Source organism: Athalia rosae, chromosome 8 (genome assembly GCF_917208135.1).
Source record: "Athalia rosae chromosome 8, iyAthRosa1.1, whole genome shotgun sequence".
In the NCBI taxonomy this organism is placed as follows: Eukaryota; Metazoa; Arthropoda; class Insecta; order Hymenoptera; family Athaliidae; genus Athalia; species Athalia rosae.
Window position 1 is genome coordinate 5,489,475 of NC_064033.1, and position 15,912 is coordinate 5,505,386.

At 45.9% G+C, this 15,912-nt stretch overlaps 1 protein-coding gene across 3 annotated transcripts in view; it reads left to right on the forward strand.

Annotated features, from left to right (window-relative positions):
- Window positions 1-15,912, forward strand: part of LOC105686290 (transcriptional regulator ERG homolog) — a 55,027-nt gene that overhangs the window by 31,593 nt on the left and 7,522 nt on the right. For all 3 annotated transcript variants that reach the window (XM_048659368.1, XM_012400942.3, XM_048659367.1), the window contains exons 3-4: window positions 970-1,029; window positions 15,203-15,262. In XM_048659368.1, coding sequence (XP_048515325.1) covers window positions 970-1,029; window positions 15,203-15,262 — 120 coding nt within the window. The remainder of the gene's footprint in view (window positions 1-969; window positions 1,030-15,202; window positions 15,263-15,912) is intronic.

Below are 15,912 nucleotides of genomic sequence, written 5' to 3' on the forward strand. Positions count from 1 at the left end.
GGCTCTGACGAGAGAACCTTGGGAAAATTCATAGCGAACGACCCGAGGAGGTGGCGGTCGTTTATTGTTCCGCGACGTATATTATAACGGGAGAGTGCAAGATTCGTTATACTGGGCGAGACCGGACGGCGGTTTCCGCGCCGCGGAAAAGGACGAACGTTTTTTCGTCGCGTTTTTACGGCTGTGCACCGGAGCCCCCGTAAGGGCTATACTGGCGCCTGTGTGCGAAAAAGGATTTTGGCGCCCCTCGAGGCATTTCGAATTATCTTTTTGTTTTTTTTTTTTTGATCGTAGGTAGGTGCTCGAAATAAAGCAAAGAAACTGAACTTTGAAATTCACGTTTGTTTGTCGGCTGAAATATCAAAATCAAATAATGATAACAAATTCTCGTTCGCACTCGTTTCGAAGCATTTACTCAACTAATGGGGTACAGAGACGCGTCGTTCGTAAATACTAGAAAATTACCCAAAACTAAAAATCACATTTTTTCAGGAACAAATAATAGAAATATTGCCTCGTGTCTACATAATGTACAACGTGTCAATGTGAAAGCGCAAAACCTAAAAATTAGTTAGTTTGTTCAGAATCGTGAGTAGAATCGATTCCACTGATAAAAAAACAGGGGTCAAATTTGAATAAAAATAATATTCTCAATTCTTTTATAATCAAAATAAGTTGGGGTGTCATTAACTCATCTTCTGGGTACCGACATCGACCGGTTACGATTTTATCACACGCATTGATTATTTTTGGTTTTTTATTTTTTTTTTGCAAACTTTTCTTTGGGCGCTTGGTTTTGGCGCCCGTGTGCATTGCACACTTTGCACATATAATAACGGGGGCCCTGGTTGTACGGCACGTTTTCATTTTTCTCCGACGGACGCGTTTCCGCGTTTCGCTCGATTTTATGCCTGTGAGTTTTTCTATTTTTCTATTTTTCTATCTTTTTGTTTTTTTCTTTGATTACAGATGCCAGCAGTTCGTACAAAGGTGGCTGGAGCCACGCAGCCTCGCCAGCGCCCGGCCAGGGTGAGTAGAAATTTTTTAACACCTGACAATCGGAGTCGAGAATCGAAATAAGCGGATCTGTCTGCAATCGACAATGAAAAAAGGATTTTTCACTGTCGCATATTTTCATGGAGTAGACTCGGCAACGAAATTATAAAGACGCACCCGCCGCTCGACGGACGAAATATCTACCGATTTTTGAAAATATACTTTAACTCGATGGAAAAATGTCGAAAACAATCATTCCGACGGGGCGCATTTTGAAGGTGGGAAGAAACTCCGGCTTGAAGATAGTTTTTGAACACTTTCTTCTCAAGGTCATTTTCGACTCCGTAACGTCGTAGATTCGCGTGCCGTCGGTCGCGAAACTTGGTGAACAAACAAGTTTTTCAAAATTCTTCACGGAGCTTGCAAAGAATCGTGGAAAACTTTGGAGACGGCCATTTTGTAGACCGAAATTTCCTCTTAAAAATTGTTCCCGAAAAGTTTCACGCACGATTTTTTGACACTGAGTTATTGAATTTTTAACGATCGAAAACGCAGTTGATCGATTGATCTTTCGACCGATATACGCCTTGTTGGTTTGCCTTTTCTAAGAAATCGAATAACTCGGTGTCGAAAAATCTTGCGTGAAACTTTTTGGATACCATTTTAAAGAGGAGATTTCGGGCTACAAAATGGCCGCCTCCAAAGTTTTCCGCGATTTTTCGCTAGCCCCGTGGAGAGCTTTGAAAAATTTGTTTGTTACCTCGCGTTTCGCGACTCGGCCCTTGAAAACTACGGCCACGGGGTAAAAAATGACCACGAGAAGAATTTTCAAAAACAAATCAATCTTCGAATCGGAGTTTCGACCTTCAAAATGCTCCCCATCGGAATGATTGTTTTTTTCAAATTTTTTCAATCGAGTTACATCGTTCCAAAATCCGTCATCCTTCCAATCGCGCCGTTGATTTTCTTCGCCTCTTGTAATTCCGAGAACCGATCGTTCGCCAATCTTCGGAAAAAAATCGACTTCCCAAATCACTCGCACCTACGAAATCTATACTTTCCAACGACTCGAAAATAGCCTTCCCTTCGTCGTTCGCCTTTTCGTCTAACTTACGTTAGTCGCGGTATCTCGAGTCGTGCGGATCGTACAGCGGAGAAGAACACTCGCCGGTGTTGCGGAAGGTGGTGCGGAAAGTGGTGCGGAAACGGGGCGAGGAATTCGCACGTCGTGACGCCCGCGGGCACACACACACACACACACACAGAGATCTATAGGTACGGGGGCGCGCGCTAGTGTGCGTCGGGTTTTCTCTCTAAGGGCACGGGGGCGTCGCGACGCTTTGTGGCGCGTTCAACCGCGACCTCTTTGTCGTCGAGTGGCCCGAGGCTGCTCGGCGCCTCGTGTGGAAGGCACAACTCGCAATCACGCCAGAGATCAGAGCTACAAGCCGCAGGGCAGTTTGTTATAAACAGCCTCGACCCCCCCGCCGCCCCCCTCATCCCCTCGCCACCCCCCTCGACTCTTCCCGTCCCCGGGTTCGTTTGCCCCGCGTCTCGTCGCCACCTCGCCCCATTTTCGCCCCCGCGCCGCGCGCACAAAGGCGCGACACGACGACTACGAGGACGACGACGAGGACGACGACGACAACGACGACGAGGACGACGAGGACGACGAGGACGAGGACACGGAGGACGTGACCGCGGGGTAAAACGGGCGCGTCGCGCGGTCCGTCGGAGCGTGAGGAAAATCGGCTGGCAAAGGATTCGATTCGGCCGGGGCGCCTGCACCCTTGGCGGGCGCTCGCCGCTTCGAGCCCCCGACGACGAAATTGGACTCGGTGGCGCGGCGGCGATCCGCGCCGCGGTTTTGCGGAGCCCCGGGGCGTATCCGCGGCCGCGTGCGCCAAAGCAAACCCGCGCTTTGTGTGTATATGTATACGTATACGTACGTACGTTTGTATACGCGTACACGCGAGGTTGGCTCGATCGGGACAAACGTGAGCGGCGGACAAACAATTAGTGTAAACCACCTCCGAACTCGCGGAAGGGGGACGATCGTGTTTGCGTCGCGAAGAAATAACGCGCGAGGAGGGGGGAACCACCGAGGCAAACGCTGTAAGGCAAACGTCCCTATAAGGCAAACGCGTAGCCCGAATCGCTGCAAGGAAAATTAGAACGTTCGCGACTCCTTCGAATTCCTGAGCGTCTTTTTTAGAAAATCAGGACGTGAGCCGTCGGAAGTCCAGAGCGGAAGGGGGCCGATCGCGTTTGTATCGCAAAGAAATAACGCGCAGGGGAGGGACTACGAGGCAAACGCGCCTATGAGGCAAACGCGCCTATGAGGCAAACGCGTCGCCCGAATCGCTGAAAGAAAAATTAGGTCGTTCGCGACTCTTCCGAATTCCTGAGCGTTTTTTTTAGGAAATCAGGACTCGAGCCGTCGGATCGAGTCCGGCGTTGATCCGGTGCAGCCAGGATACGTAACAAAGGTCACGCGGAAGGCTCGGTTGGGGTTCACCGGGGGTAATAAAAACAGCGGGGCGGAGGAAGGGGGGTGGGCGGAGGAAAGGGGGGGAGGTGGGGTGCGGCGGGGTCGAGGAGCGAACGCGGGTAGCGTGACTCCTCGACCCCGGGAGCAGAGCTCAGGAGTTCGCCGGTTCGAGGATAATAATTATACGGCGCGTGCCTCCGCGGGCCGACGGCTTACGCGCCTCATCGCGTATCGCGTGACTATCTTGTTCGAAACCCCCCCGTTGCAGGAGTCACGGGGTCGGGGTCGGGGACGGGGGGGGGGGAGGGGTAACGATCGCCGGCCGGCAGGCCGAACATAACGAAGAAGGAACTAAGAACGCCGGAGCTGAGTGCAGGGAAGGTAGAAGGTATAATCACGCTTTTCGATTTCTCGACCGACACTTTGTCCTAATAACGTTGGGGGGGGGGGCGGGGGGGACGCGGGGGGCTCGCGCGTATTACGTGGCCCGGGAACGAGCGTAAGGGCGGAACCCGTTACACTCCTCGCTATCTCGCCACCTGCACGGCGACCCCAGGTGCACCCGACGCACCTTAATAATCGCGTTAGAAAAGAGATTGGAAAAGGGGGGCGGTTGAACCAAGTGAACTCGGCCCCCCGATATTGTTTACGAAAATCTTTGCCAGCGATTGTCATCAGTTTGTCAAGTTTGCCAGCGACGTCATTCGTTCGCCAAGTTTGCCTGTGACTGTCATCCGTTTGCCAATCCGTTTGCCAACTTTGCCAACGATTGTCATCAGTTTGTCAAGTTTGCCAGCGACGTCATTCGTTTGCCAAGTTTGCCTGTGACTGTCATCCGTTTGCCAATCCGTTTGCCAAGTTTGTCATCCGTTTGCCAATCCGGTTGCCAATCCGTTTGCCAAGTTTGTCATCCGTTTGTCAAGTTTGCCAGCGACGTCATTCGTTTGCCAAGTTTGCCAACGATTGTCATCAGTTTGTCAAGTTTGCCAGCGACGTCATTCGTTTGCCAATCCGTTTGCCAAGTTTGTCATCCGTTTGCCAAGTTTGTCATCCGTTTGTCAAGTTTTTCAGTGATTGTCATCCGTTTGCCAATCCGTTTGCCAAGTTTGTCATCCGTTTGTCAAGTTTTTCAGTGATTGTCATCCGTTTGCCAATCCGTTTGCCAAGTTTGTCATCCGTTTGTCAAGTTTTTCAGTGATTGTCATCCGTTTGCCAATCCGTTTGCCAATCCGTTTGCCAATCCGTTTGCAGATCTTTACATTTTGGTTTGCTTCTTATTTATTTTAAGGTTGTTCTTCTTCAAAAATCAACTTCATACGAGATTGACTGAAATATCGAAATGTGTTTGTGTATCTATGTGTCCTTTTTTTGCCCTAGCGTGCTCAACGGTCATATTTGTTCACTGTTTCCATTTTGAATGGATGAAAGAGTTGAAAACAAATATATATTATAACGTCTGAAAAATGCAGGAGCATCATTATTTTAATAATGATTGATAATCGTGATTATTAATCGTAAATAATTATAAAGGGAGCTTGAAAAGGTAAAACAAATACGTACGTAGATACAAACACATTTTCACATTTTAGCCAATTTTAGCGGAGTTGATTTCTGAGAGAGAGAGAGTAACTTTTGAACTAAAAAGAGGCAAACGAAAATAAGTATATGGTAAACATTGACAAACTGAGGACAATCAATGACAAACATTTTTTGTTTTTCTTTCAATGGTACCGTATATTGGGGGGTCAAATTGGCGAAGTCGTCCCCGCACCCCTTCGATGTTCGAAAACGGATAAATTTCAGAGTAAGAAGAGGCAAACTAAAATATAAAGATATGGCAAACATATTGGCAAACGCAGGATAACGGATGGCAAACAGTTTTTTGCGATCGGGTATATGTTGGGGAATCAAATTGGCGAAGTCCCCTCAATTTTTTTCGAAAATGATTTTAAAGTAAAAATAGGCAAACTACAAGATAAAGACATGGCAAACGGATGGCAAACGAATGGCAAACATTCGTTTGCGATCGGGGCATACGTTGAAGGTCCAAAGTGGCAAAGTCGAACCCCCTAATGTTGGAAAACGGTCAACGGTTGAAAGTAAAAATAGGCAAACTACAAGATAAAGACATGGCAAACGAATGGCAAACGGATGGCAAACATTCGTTTTCAATCAGGCATATGTTGGAGGTCCAAATTGGCAAAGTCGTCCCCCCACCCCCCCAATGTTCGAAAACGGATAAATTTTCAATTAAGAAAGGGCAAACTAAAATACAAAGATATGGCAAACATATTGGCAAACGTAGGACGATGATCACCCACCTCTCAATTCTCCTCATTTTCACATTCGCTGCACCACCTCTCAACCAATCGCGATACAATCCCCCAATTACCAACGAGCTACAGGCTCGACATCGCTGTAACCGTTACCACCAAAGCCGCCAAAAATCACTACCTCCGGGATCGCCTCCGGTCCCTTTCCGAAAAGGGTCAAAAGGAGAGTGCCGAGCCCTCGGGACACGAAGAAGAAACCGGTCGACACCCGTTTACACAAAATCTCTCGTGTCTGGTCGGTAGGTACAGCGATCGCAGTCAGTCAGTCAGTCAGCAGCTATTCCTCCGTATCGCCGGGGGGATGGGGGATAGCGACGGGGGATGGGGATACCGACCGGGGATGACGACGAGGGACGGTGGTGGGGGTGTTCGGAACACGAGCGACGATGCGTGAACGTGTCACGCATCGGCACGTGACCGCGGCGCCGGCTGCCCTACGTCGAAGACGTAATATAGTCCGTCGAACCCCCTCCCCCCCCCCCCCCCCCCCCGCACACGCGTGATCGGTGCCCCGGAAGAACGGGGCCCGCGCCACCCGACGACACTCGCTCCTCGCCTCCGACGCGCGAGTGTATTGTATAGCTAGCCAGCTAGGTAGGTATACCTATACATATGTATGTATAGGTAGGTAGGTAAGTAGGTGCGGGTACCTAGGCTATAACGAAACGCGAATCACCCTGCGGGCCCTGGCGTCCCGGTGCGTAAGTCGCGCCGCACACGCGTGTACGCAGCTATACTATCACTATACTGTACCATACTATATGCTATACTATACATGATACTATACTATACTATACTATACTGTAACGTGCGTACCAACGTACACGCGTGTATTTACTCCCGCATCACGCACCGTTTCCCACCGCTGACTTGTTGCCCGATCCCCCCCCCCCTCCCCCCGGTTCCCCCGACTCCCTCAGGATCGCCTGGAAGCCCGACCATGCAGTTCGGAGCCCCCGCACTTCCTGCCAAAGGGGGGACGCGGAGGGCCCGGATTTTGCCTCGCCTCGCCCCCCCTTTGCCCCCCCGAGCGATCGCGAAGGGTGCGTCGCGTGCGTCTCTTTTCGTGTTCCACTAACTCGTATACCACCGTTGTACCGCGTGTACTATATTTTTCTTATATATATATATATCTATATATACATGCGAAATCTATGCGCGTCGCGTGCGTGTCTCTCATAGTTATACTCTCAATCGGCTATGAGTATACAACAGTGTGTTGTAAGCACGTACACGTTATACTCATTATATACGCACACGTATACGTATACACTTGTACACATGTATGAAAGAGGCACACGCGTTTACCCTAACTGCCTCTGAATTCGTTCGAACGAAATCGACGTTGTGATTTTTGCCCCCGGTGCCGAGGTCGGAAGGAGTTGGGGGATTGGAATTATAAGTGAGCCGCGGAGGGGTCGGGGAGGAAAGGGGAGGGAGGGGAGGGCGGGGGCGATTGTCTGCCTAAATAAGGTACACGCTCGGTGTCCTCTAAGGTCAAAGATCGGCCCTTATCCCTCGCCCTCGCGATCTTCTTTTTATTCATTTTTTTTCTTCTTCTTCTCTCTCTCTCTCTCTCTCTCATTTTTTTTTCTTCTTTTTTCCCTCCCGCTCGTTTTAAATCGCGACGCCTCGCGCTTACCAATGATATATATATATATATGTATGTATATATATAGAGGGACGACGACGATTATCGCGGGTGGCGAAGGAATTAAAAAATACTCACGCGTATATTTCATCGTATTCTCATCGTCAACGATGTAGCGACAAACGTGTCGCTAGGCCTTACGCGTAGAGACTTGGTTGTTTTGCTTTGTTTTGTTTTTTTTTTTCTTCTTTTTTTTTCTCTCTTCTCGCCCCACGGACAATCGTCCTCGTTAACCTCATCCCTGCTTACGAAGCGAGTGGGGCGACTTTTTTGCGGATGATGCGACGGCCGGGTCTACGTTATTTGCGTGGAACTTTGTAGCCCCCCCCCCCCCCCGCCTTTGCCCTCCCTCCTTCTTCCTCCCTGCCCCCCGAAAGGAAGAAAAACGTTCGAGCGAAACTCCGGCGCTTAATTTTGGCCGCGATATTCGAACGCGTTCGGGCAAAATCGTACGTTTTCTGGGCGGAATTGTACTTTTCATTCCGCGCGGTGTTTTTTTGGGACCGGCGGGAGATTCCCTAGGGACCCCCCCGGAGGGGGAGTGGGAGGGGGAGGAGGGCGGGAGGAGGGCGACGATCAGAGCCGATTTGGCGTATACAACGTAGGTAACAGGGAATCCGGAATACCGAAAATTATGTTGCAGGAGAGCTTTTGTATTTTGTCGTTGTATATTTTCGTAGTTTTTATTTCGTTCGCCTTAGATATTTTTCCGCGAGTTTACGTCGCATTTTTTTCTCGCATTTTCCGGGTACGCGCGGAACGTGAACGGCGAACGTTTTCCCAGCATTGTTCAACGGGGCAAGTACCTACTTATTATACACTAGAGCGTCACGATCCGTAGCGTGGGCAGCGAGTTGTGGAAACTATACGTACGGCGCGTATACGTACGCCGCGTATAGGCGAGCTACCGCGAGGAGGGTCAAAGTTGGAAGGTCTCTCTCTCGCTCTCTCTCTTCCTCTCTGCCTCCCTCTCTCTCACTCCCTCTAAATGTGAAAGCACGAGGGTCCGCTAGTCTGGAGGTCGGAGGTCATAACTCGATCGTTTCCCCCCCCCCCCCCCCCCCTCCCCCCGCCCCCGTACCGCGCGCAGCAGCTTTGAAAAACTCTTGCTTTTTAACTCGCTGCTGCTCTTTTCTTTCTTTATTTCTTTCCTTTTCACATTTTTTATATGACGCACGATGTTTATAATCGTATTCGGATTTATTTATTTATTTTTTTTTTCTTTTCAAAACCTCTCCGCCGTCGTATACATATATACAAAGAATTTTATCGCTCGTCATACATATTTCTTTGGACAATTTTCTTTCGTTCTTTTTTTTGGTTTTTTTTTTTGGAAAAGTTTGCCAAAAAAATCCTGGCAAATTACTCGTTGTTTTTTTTTTTTTTGTTTTTTTTTTCTTTCGACCCGGAAAATATCGATTTCGCCGATACGAAATTGAAGAACAAGAAAAAAAAAAAACGAGACTCAACGTTCGTCCGGAAAAACTTTTGAAAATATTTCGAAAAAACCCAAAAAAGAAATAACGGCACAGAATTTACAAAAAATTTATCACAAGAAATAAAGAAGAAAAAAAAAATCAAATTCCAAAGCTCTTTATTTTCCGAATCAAAAAACCAAGAATAAAAAAAAAGAAGAATTGTATGTATCTATTTTATTTGAAATTTTCGCTAATTTCAATTCGCCATATATATATACCTGACGTAATTATATATCGATTTTCCGTCCCTCGATATTCGCCATCGACTCGGTTTCCTTTGTATTTTCTCTTTTTTTTCCCGGTTCATTATTATCATCATTATTGTTGGTAACTTTTTTTTTTTTTTTCTCTTTTCTTACTTATTTTCCAAAAGGGGGCGGCCCGCCCGACTCACTTATATACCCACTGTATGTACGTACGGTACATTCGTCGCTACATACCTATATATATATATATATATATATATATATATATATGTATAGGTATACATATAGTTCAAAGCCCCTTTGACTCACGGAACAAAGATTTCAAGTCGTCACAATAGCATGCGTAAAACGGAATCGAGACTCGCGTTTCTAAAGGGGTGCTCGTTCCGGGAGTGAATCCCCCCCCGCTGCCCCCCCGCTGCCCCCCCTTTCGCCCACCCACTCCCGCACTACTTAATACTTGGCAGTCCTCAGCGTCAAAACCCGAGGAGCCGAACGATTTTCGAGCGAAATTTTCAAACCCCGCACGCCCCGTCGGGGCTCGTACTACCCTCGGCAACAAATTGGAGTACAGTAACTAACTTTTAATAGCCGCTTTTCACCCAATTTCGACCGACGCGGGGCACTTGAAGCTTCTGCGATCCACGAGCGGCAAAGCTCGACGATTGATACGTCAACCTGTAGTACGTATACCGCGCGGTTGGGACGGGCATCAAAAGAGATTTTCGAAATTTTCAAAGATCCTTATTAATGTACCGCGAAACGCGGTCTCAAGGGTGCGCGAGTTTTAACGGCGGATCTTCGACGTTGATGTCACGGGTCGAGAACCAGAAGGACGTAACCCACGAAAAAAGTTGGAGATATCGGTGGCGCGTCGAGGCGTAACCCACTAAATGTAGATTTGTTGTGTTTTTTTCTATCAATTTTTTTTGCGCTTTATTTTATCGTAGACGAAATAATGAATGTAATTCAAAAAATGGTCGACGAGAACCAAAAGAACGTAACCCACGAAATAAATTTGTCGGTTTTTTCTATATCAATTTATTTGCGTTGATCGTAAAGCCGCGATTCATTTTACCGTCGGCGAAATCAATGAAATTAGAAAATATGGTTAACGAGAAGCAGAAGGGCGTAATCCACAAAAAAAACCTACAGATTCTGGCGCCAGGAGTACGTAGTCCACAAAATAAATTTGTTGTTTTTTTGTGTTGTCAATTTTTTTGCGTTGACACGCCGCGTTTCATTTTATTGTCGTCGGAATGAATGAAATTAAAAAACAAATGGTCGATGAGAACTGGAAGAACGTAACCCACAAAAATCCTCCAGATACTGGCACCAGAAGGACGTAACCCACAAAATAGATTTGCTGTTTTTTTTATCAATGTTTTGCGTTGACACACCGAGCTTTATTTTATCGTCGACGAGAAAATGAATGGAATGTAAAAAATGATCGATGAGAACCAGAAGGGCGTATCTACGAAAAACCTACCACAGATACTGACACCAGAAGGGCGTAACCCACAAAATAGATTAGCTTTATTTCGTCATCCGTGTAACGAATGGAATTCAAAAAATAACCGTGATTAATTCCGATTCTTCTTTCTTTTTTGACTAGAAGTTTTTTCGAAAATCAACAATTAAACGAGGACTGGGACCTTCCAAATTCTGCCCATCAGCCAATGAACGCGTGACGGTGTCCCAACATAAAAAAAACAAGAAAAAAAAAAAACAACAATTTCGCAGGGCAAACGAAAAAAGGAAGCAACGGATATATACCTTCGAGTGCAGTGGAGGAGATTACAGGGATAGGAACGCTTATAGGTGTATCTTTTTCGCGTAACACACTTGACTTCGCTTAGGTGGCCAAGGGGATGGGTGGGTGGTGAGGGTGAGGGTGATGGTGAGAGTCGAAGACGGCCTCGCCCGTAGGTTGCGCGCGAGAAGAAGAGCGACTCCCTCAGGGAATCAAAGGAGCTAGTTATCCCGGGGAACCGAGGGGGGAGGGGGGGGGGAGAAGGGAGGGGAAGAGGGGGTAGGATACGCGCTATCCCTCAGTTCTCGCATTGTCGGTGTGGCTTTTCCTACGGCGACGGCGTAGCGTCTCAAAAAGCCGGTTCGTTTTTTGTTTTTTTTTTTGCCCGAAAAAGGGGGCCGCAGTCGGGCGGAACGACGAAGGTCCTTTGATCCCGCGTCACGACGTGCGGGCGGCGAAACGCGGCAGACACGCTTCACGGAAAGGACGAGGAGGACAGCGGCGCGGGGCAACGGGGCTAACGGGGCGCGCGACCGAGAGCGCGTAAAGGAGGAGGAATAAGGATCACCCCGAGTCCTGGACGCGTAACCGGATTACTCCACCCCGCGTAATTGCTCGTGAATGCAGACGCGGATCCAAAGGACAATGGGGAATGTGTGGAGCCGCGCGGCGCGGAAGCGACGGCGACGGCGGCGGCGGCGACGACGACTGCGACTACGACTGCGACTATTGCGCGCCTTCGGGGTACGCGCGACGCCTCGACTCCTGCGAACGGAGGGTTAGAAGAAGCCCCGCGGCTGCCCTGATTGCGGCCGACCCCTGGCGCTCCCGCGGACCTAGGAGGACCCCACCACCCCCGGGCCACCCTCGATTCTCTGCAATCACACCCGAAATCAAATTGTTTAACATAGCGGACACCAACTGCTACTTAACCCCGACATCTGCCCGGCGAAATTTTTCGCGTTCAATTACGAACGGGTCCTTTTGCGCCCGGGATCCGGAGGCGTGATTCGCTTTTCTCCGCTGCCTACCGGCCAACGAAATGCCGTAACTCGATGAAGAAATGTCGAAAGAAAAATAGTCATTGTGGAATTGCGTTTTGAGGGTTGGAACTTCGATTTGAAAATGGTTTCTCAGAAATCGTTCTCAAGGTCATTTTTTACCACACCGTGACGTAGGTTTGCAAATGGAAAACAAACGAGTTTTTCGAAGCTTTCCGCGGAGGTTGGAAAAAATGGCAGAAAACTTTGCTGGCGGCCATTTTGTTGCCCGAAATCTCCTCTTCGAAATGGTATCCGAAAAATTTCACGCACGATATTTTGAAGATGAGTTATTCAATTTTTAACGATCGAAAACGCGGTTGATCGAATGATTTTTTGACCGATGCTATGCTTGGTTTGCCTTTTTTAAGAATCGAATAACTCGGTATGAAAAAATCGCGCGTGAAACTTTTCGGAGGCCATTTTGAAGAAGAGATTTCGGGCCACAAAATGGCCGCCTCAAAAGTTTTCCGCCATTTTTTTCAAGCCCCGTGAAGAGCTCCGAAAAATTTGTTTCTCGCGACTCGGCAATCGAACCAACGCCACGGGGTAAAAAATGACCTTGAGAAGAATTTTTCAAAAATCGTTTTCAAGTCCTAGTTTCGACCTTCGAAATGCTCTTTTTTCGACATTTTGTTCATCGAGTTAGAGCGTTTCGAAAATCCCTACATCGTTTCGCCGAGGCGCCGGGTGTGGGCCGTTAATTTGTTCGCCAATCGTAATTCGACAAAAACAAAAAAAAAAAACAAACGGACGAACAAACAAAACAACAATGTTCAAGGGCGATCAAGGGCGTTCCGTTGCGATGCTTCGTAGTACGTTGAAGAGTCCGGTTGATTTCCGGGTGGGACGTGATGAAATTTGCCTCCTTTTTCGAGCCTGCCTTTCGGGGGTCAGATTATACATTTATATATATATATATATATATATATATATATATGTATATATATCGGCGTTCGTTACCGATATATCCAAACAACGCTGTGATGGAGTGAAGTTCGGCGGCGAATTGGGAAGGGAGAAACCGACGAACGATATCGTACGGTATAAGGCGTACGGGGTGTTTTCCCCGTAGAGAGAGAGAGAGAGAGAGAGAGAGAGAGAGAGAGAGAGAGAGAGAGAGAGAGAGAGTGGAGCGAAACCGATGAGAAGCGCGAGTAGAATAGCACTCAATCCGCCTGTTTGCCAACACGGAAATCCTCTCCGCCGAATTCCACCGCGCTCGAGTGGGTCATCTGTAATATAACCGTCTCGGTCTTTCCCCCGCGAGATTCCGTACGACTTCGCCGCGAATCCCCCGGAAAAAAAAAAAAACTCACGCCCAACGCCAGTTCCGAAGCAGACGATCGAAGAAAGATCGGCACCGCCGTGGGCCCCCCCACGTCACGCGTAGGGTAGAGCGAACGAAGAAACAAGGTCCGAAGGAGATCCGAAGGTCGTCGTGATTTTCTCGAGTTTTTTAGTTACCGTATTCATTTCCGTGAATCGCAGGTACAGCGGAATCCGTTTATTACGACTCGTCGTCAGCCTATATTGACCAACCGCCTGTTATGACGTAATTGAACAACGAAGTTTGATTTTCATAGAAAATTGATGATAGATAACAAAAAAAGTCGGATGTAACTACTTCGCTCATTGTTAGAGCGACGTGTCGTTTATTATGACACATTTTCAATGAATTTTGTCCCTTTACAGCGACCACCGATGTGATTCTTTACACTTTCGGTAATGAAAAAAAACGAAAACGGACAAAATTTGCAAATTTCTTCAGTAAAAAAATCAAAAATGTACATACATACTAGGGTGGTCCTTATTTTGGGTTTGTTTGAATTTTTTTTTACGATTTTCCTAAATCCGTTCAAAATATATATCAAAAAGAAAAAAAACATGTCCGCCAGATTTCAGCCCTTAATTTTAATATTAACCAGTGCCCCCCGGCAGTCAAAGTTTTAAGTGTAAATAACGTGTGTGAAAATGTCACCTCGTTTTATGCAATTTTGTAAGTCGTTAACATATATATTTAAAATTCTGGAACACATGGTTTCTTGTAGGAAATTCAACGCTCTACAAATAAGGTCTCTTACGATTGTTCGCTAGCTTTATCGGTTCGATAGATATCCGAGGTCAAAGTTGAAAGTTTGCGCTTCATTAATCGCGAATGACTGTTATGAGAAAGCAGTTTTAAATTGGTGCAAGATTTTTGTGGGCGATACACCAAAGGTGAAAAGCAATTTCATTGTTTAGTACAATTACTTGAGAATCACAAAAAACGGTTTCCTGATGCATTAAAAAAAAATTGAACACGTGATAAATAGATTATTTTGAAAATACGATAAACGAAAAGATACGTTTCTAACTACATTTTTTTCAATATGTGTGGCAAATTGATAAAGCCCATACGTTCAACTTTGACCTTGAATATCTATCGAACCGACAAAGCTAGCGAAAAATCGTAAGAGACCTTTTTTGTAGAGCGTTAAATTTCCCACAAAAAACTATAGAGTTCAGAATTTTAAGTACATATGTCAACGACTCACAAAATTGCAAAGAACGAGGTGACATTTTCACACACGTTATTTACATCCAAAAGTTTGACTGGCGTGGGGCACGGGTAATATTAAAATTAATATTAAAATTTAATAAAATTATTAAAATTAAAATTAATTTAAAATCAGGCGGGCATTTTTTTTTTTTTTGTTATTTTGATATATATTTTGAACAGAACTAGGACTAGCGTCAAAAAAAATTCAAACCTACCCAGAATAAGGACCACCCTATTAAACATACATAGGTATACGTACATGTATTATACGTGCAATTCTTATTTTTATTTAACAATTGTAATTGTAATTGTAAGTTTCTCTATTAAAATAAGTATTCACTAAAAGAAAAGTTGTTTTTTTTTTTTTTTTCGCAGAAATGCTTTCGTATGACGTCCGCTCGGTATGTCGTGTTTGTCGATCCCCTTCAATGTCACAATAAACGAATTCTACCTTAATTGTTTCGCGTGTACACTTGGCGTAATCAGCGATGGTCGCTGGCAACGCGTATAACCGGAAGTCACGGTTTCAACCGAGTACACGGAAATCCGACCGAGGATCACGTGTTCTCGTTGAAATCGAGCATCGCGAAATTTCTAGCGTATCATCGGAAAATGGCGGAAAAATTATAGGCGCGTTGTCATGTGTTTATTAGACTCGGGTTCAAACGGAAAAATTAATTTCTATCTCATATTCTCCTTTCTTTTTTTTCAGGATATGGCAGTAGTCTTTCGAAATCCGCGCTTGACACGCATTCGCACCTCAGGCAACCCGGTGAGTATCGATATTCCTTCGACTTACGTAGCCCTGTGTATAAATTCAGATGGTACATAACGAGATAGAATGCCACGTCATTTCGACAAACCGAAAAAAGTCACCCTCTTCGTTTTTTTCGACGACTTATTTTTTTACCGCGTGAAATTTTTTTCCTCAGCCACATTATTTTGAGTTCTGAATTTAAAAAAAAAAAAAAAAAAAAAAAAAAAACTCTAAAACTCAAAACAGCGGTGTGATCGATTGTTTTTTTTTTTTTTAAATTCCCGAAAATACTTCAACCAACGACGAACTATTTTTATATTTTGGAAAAAAAAAAAAAAGTGGAGAGTTTCCTTTTTTTTTCGAATTTTGCCTGTGATATTTTTCCATTTTTTTCATTTTTCTTTTAAATTTCTTTTGAAACTTGTTTAATAAAAATTCTTTCTCTTCTTCGACGACGTGCGAACATATTCTTTTCTTCTGGCTCATCGATTGTTGATTTATTTCAATAAGAAATTGAAAAAAATGAAGAGAGAAAAATCCCTCGACTTTTTTCCAAACGCAAAAAATTGCTTGTCGTCGGTTATTGAGTATTTTTGAGAATTGTTACGTTCAGAAGAATCGATCTCGTCGCCACTTCGAGTTGTTCCAATTTTCCAAAGTTCTAA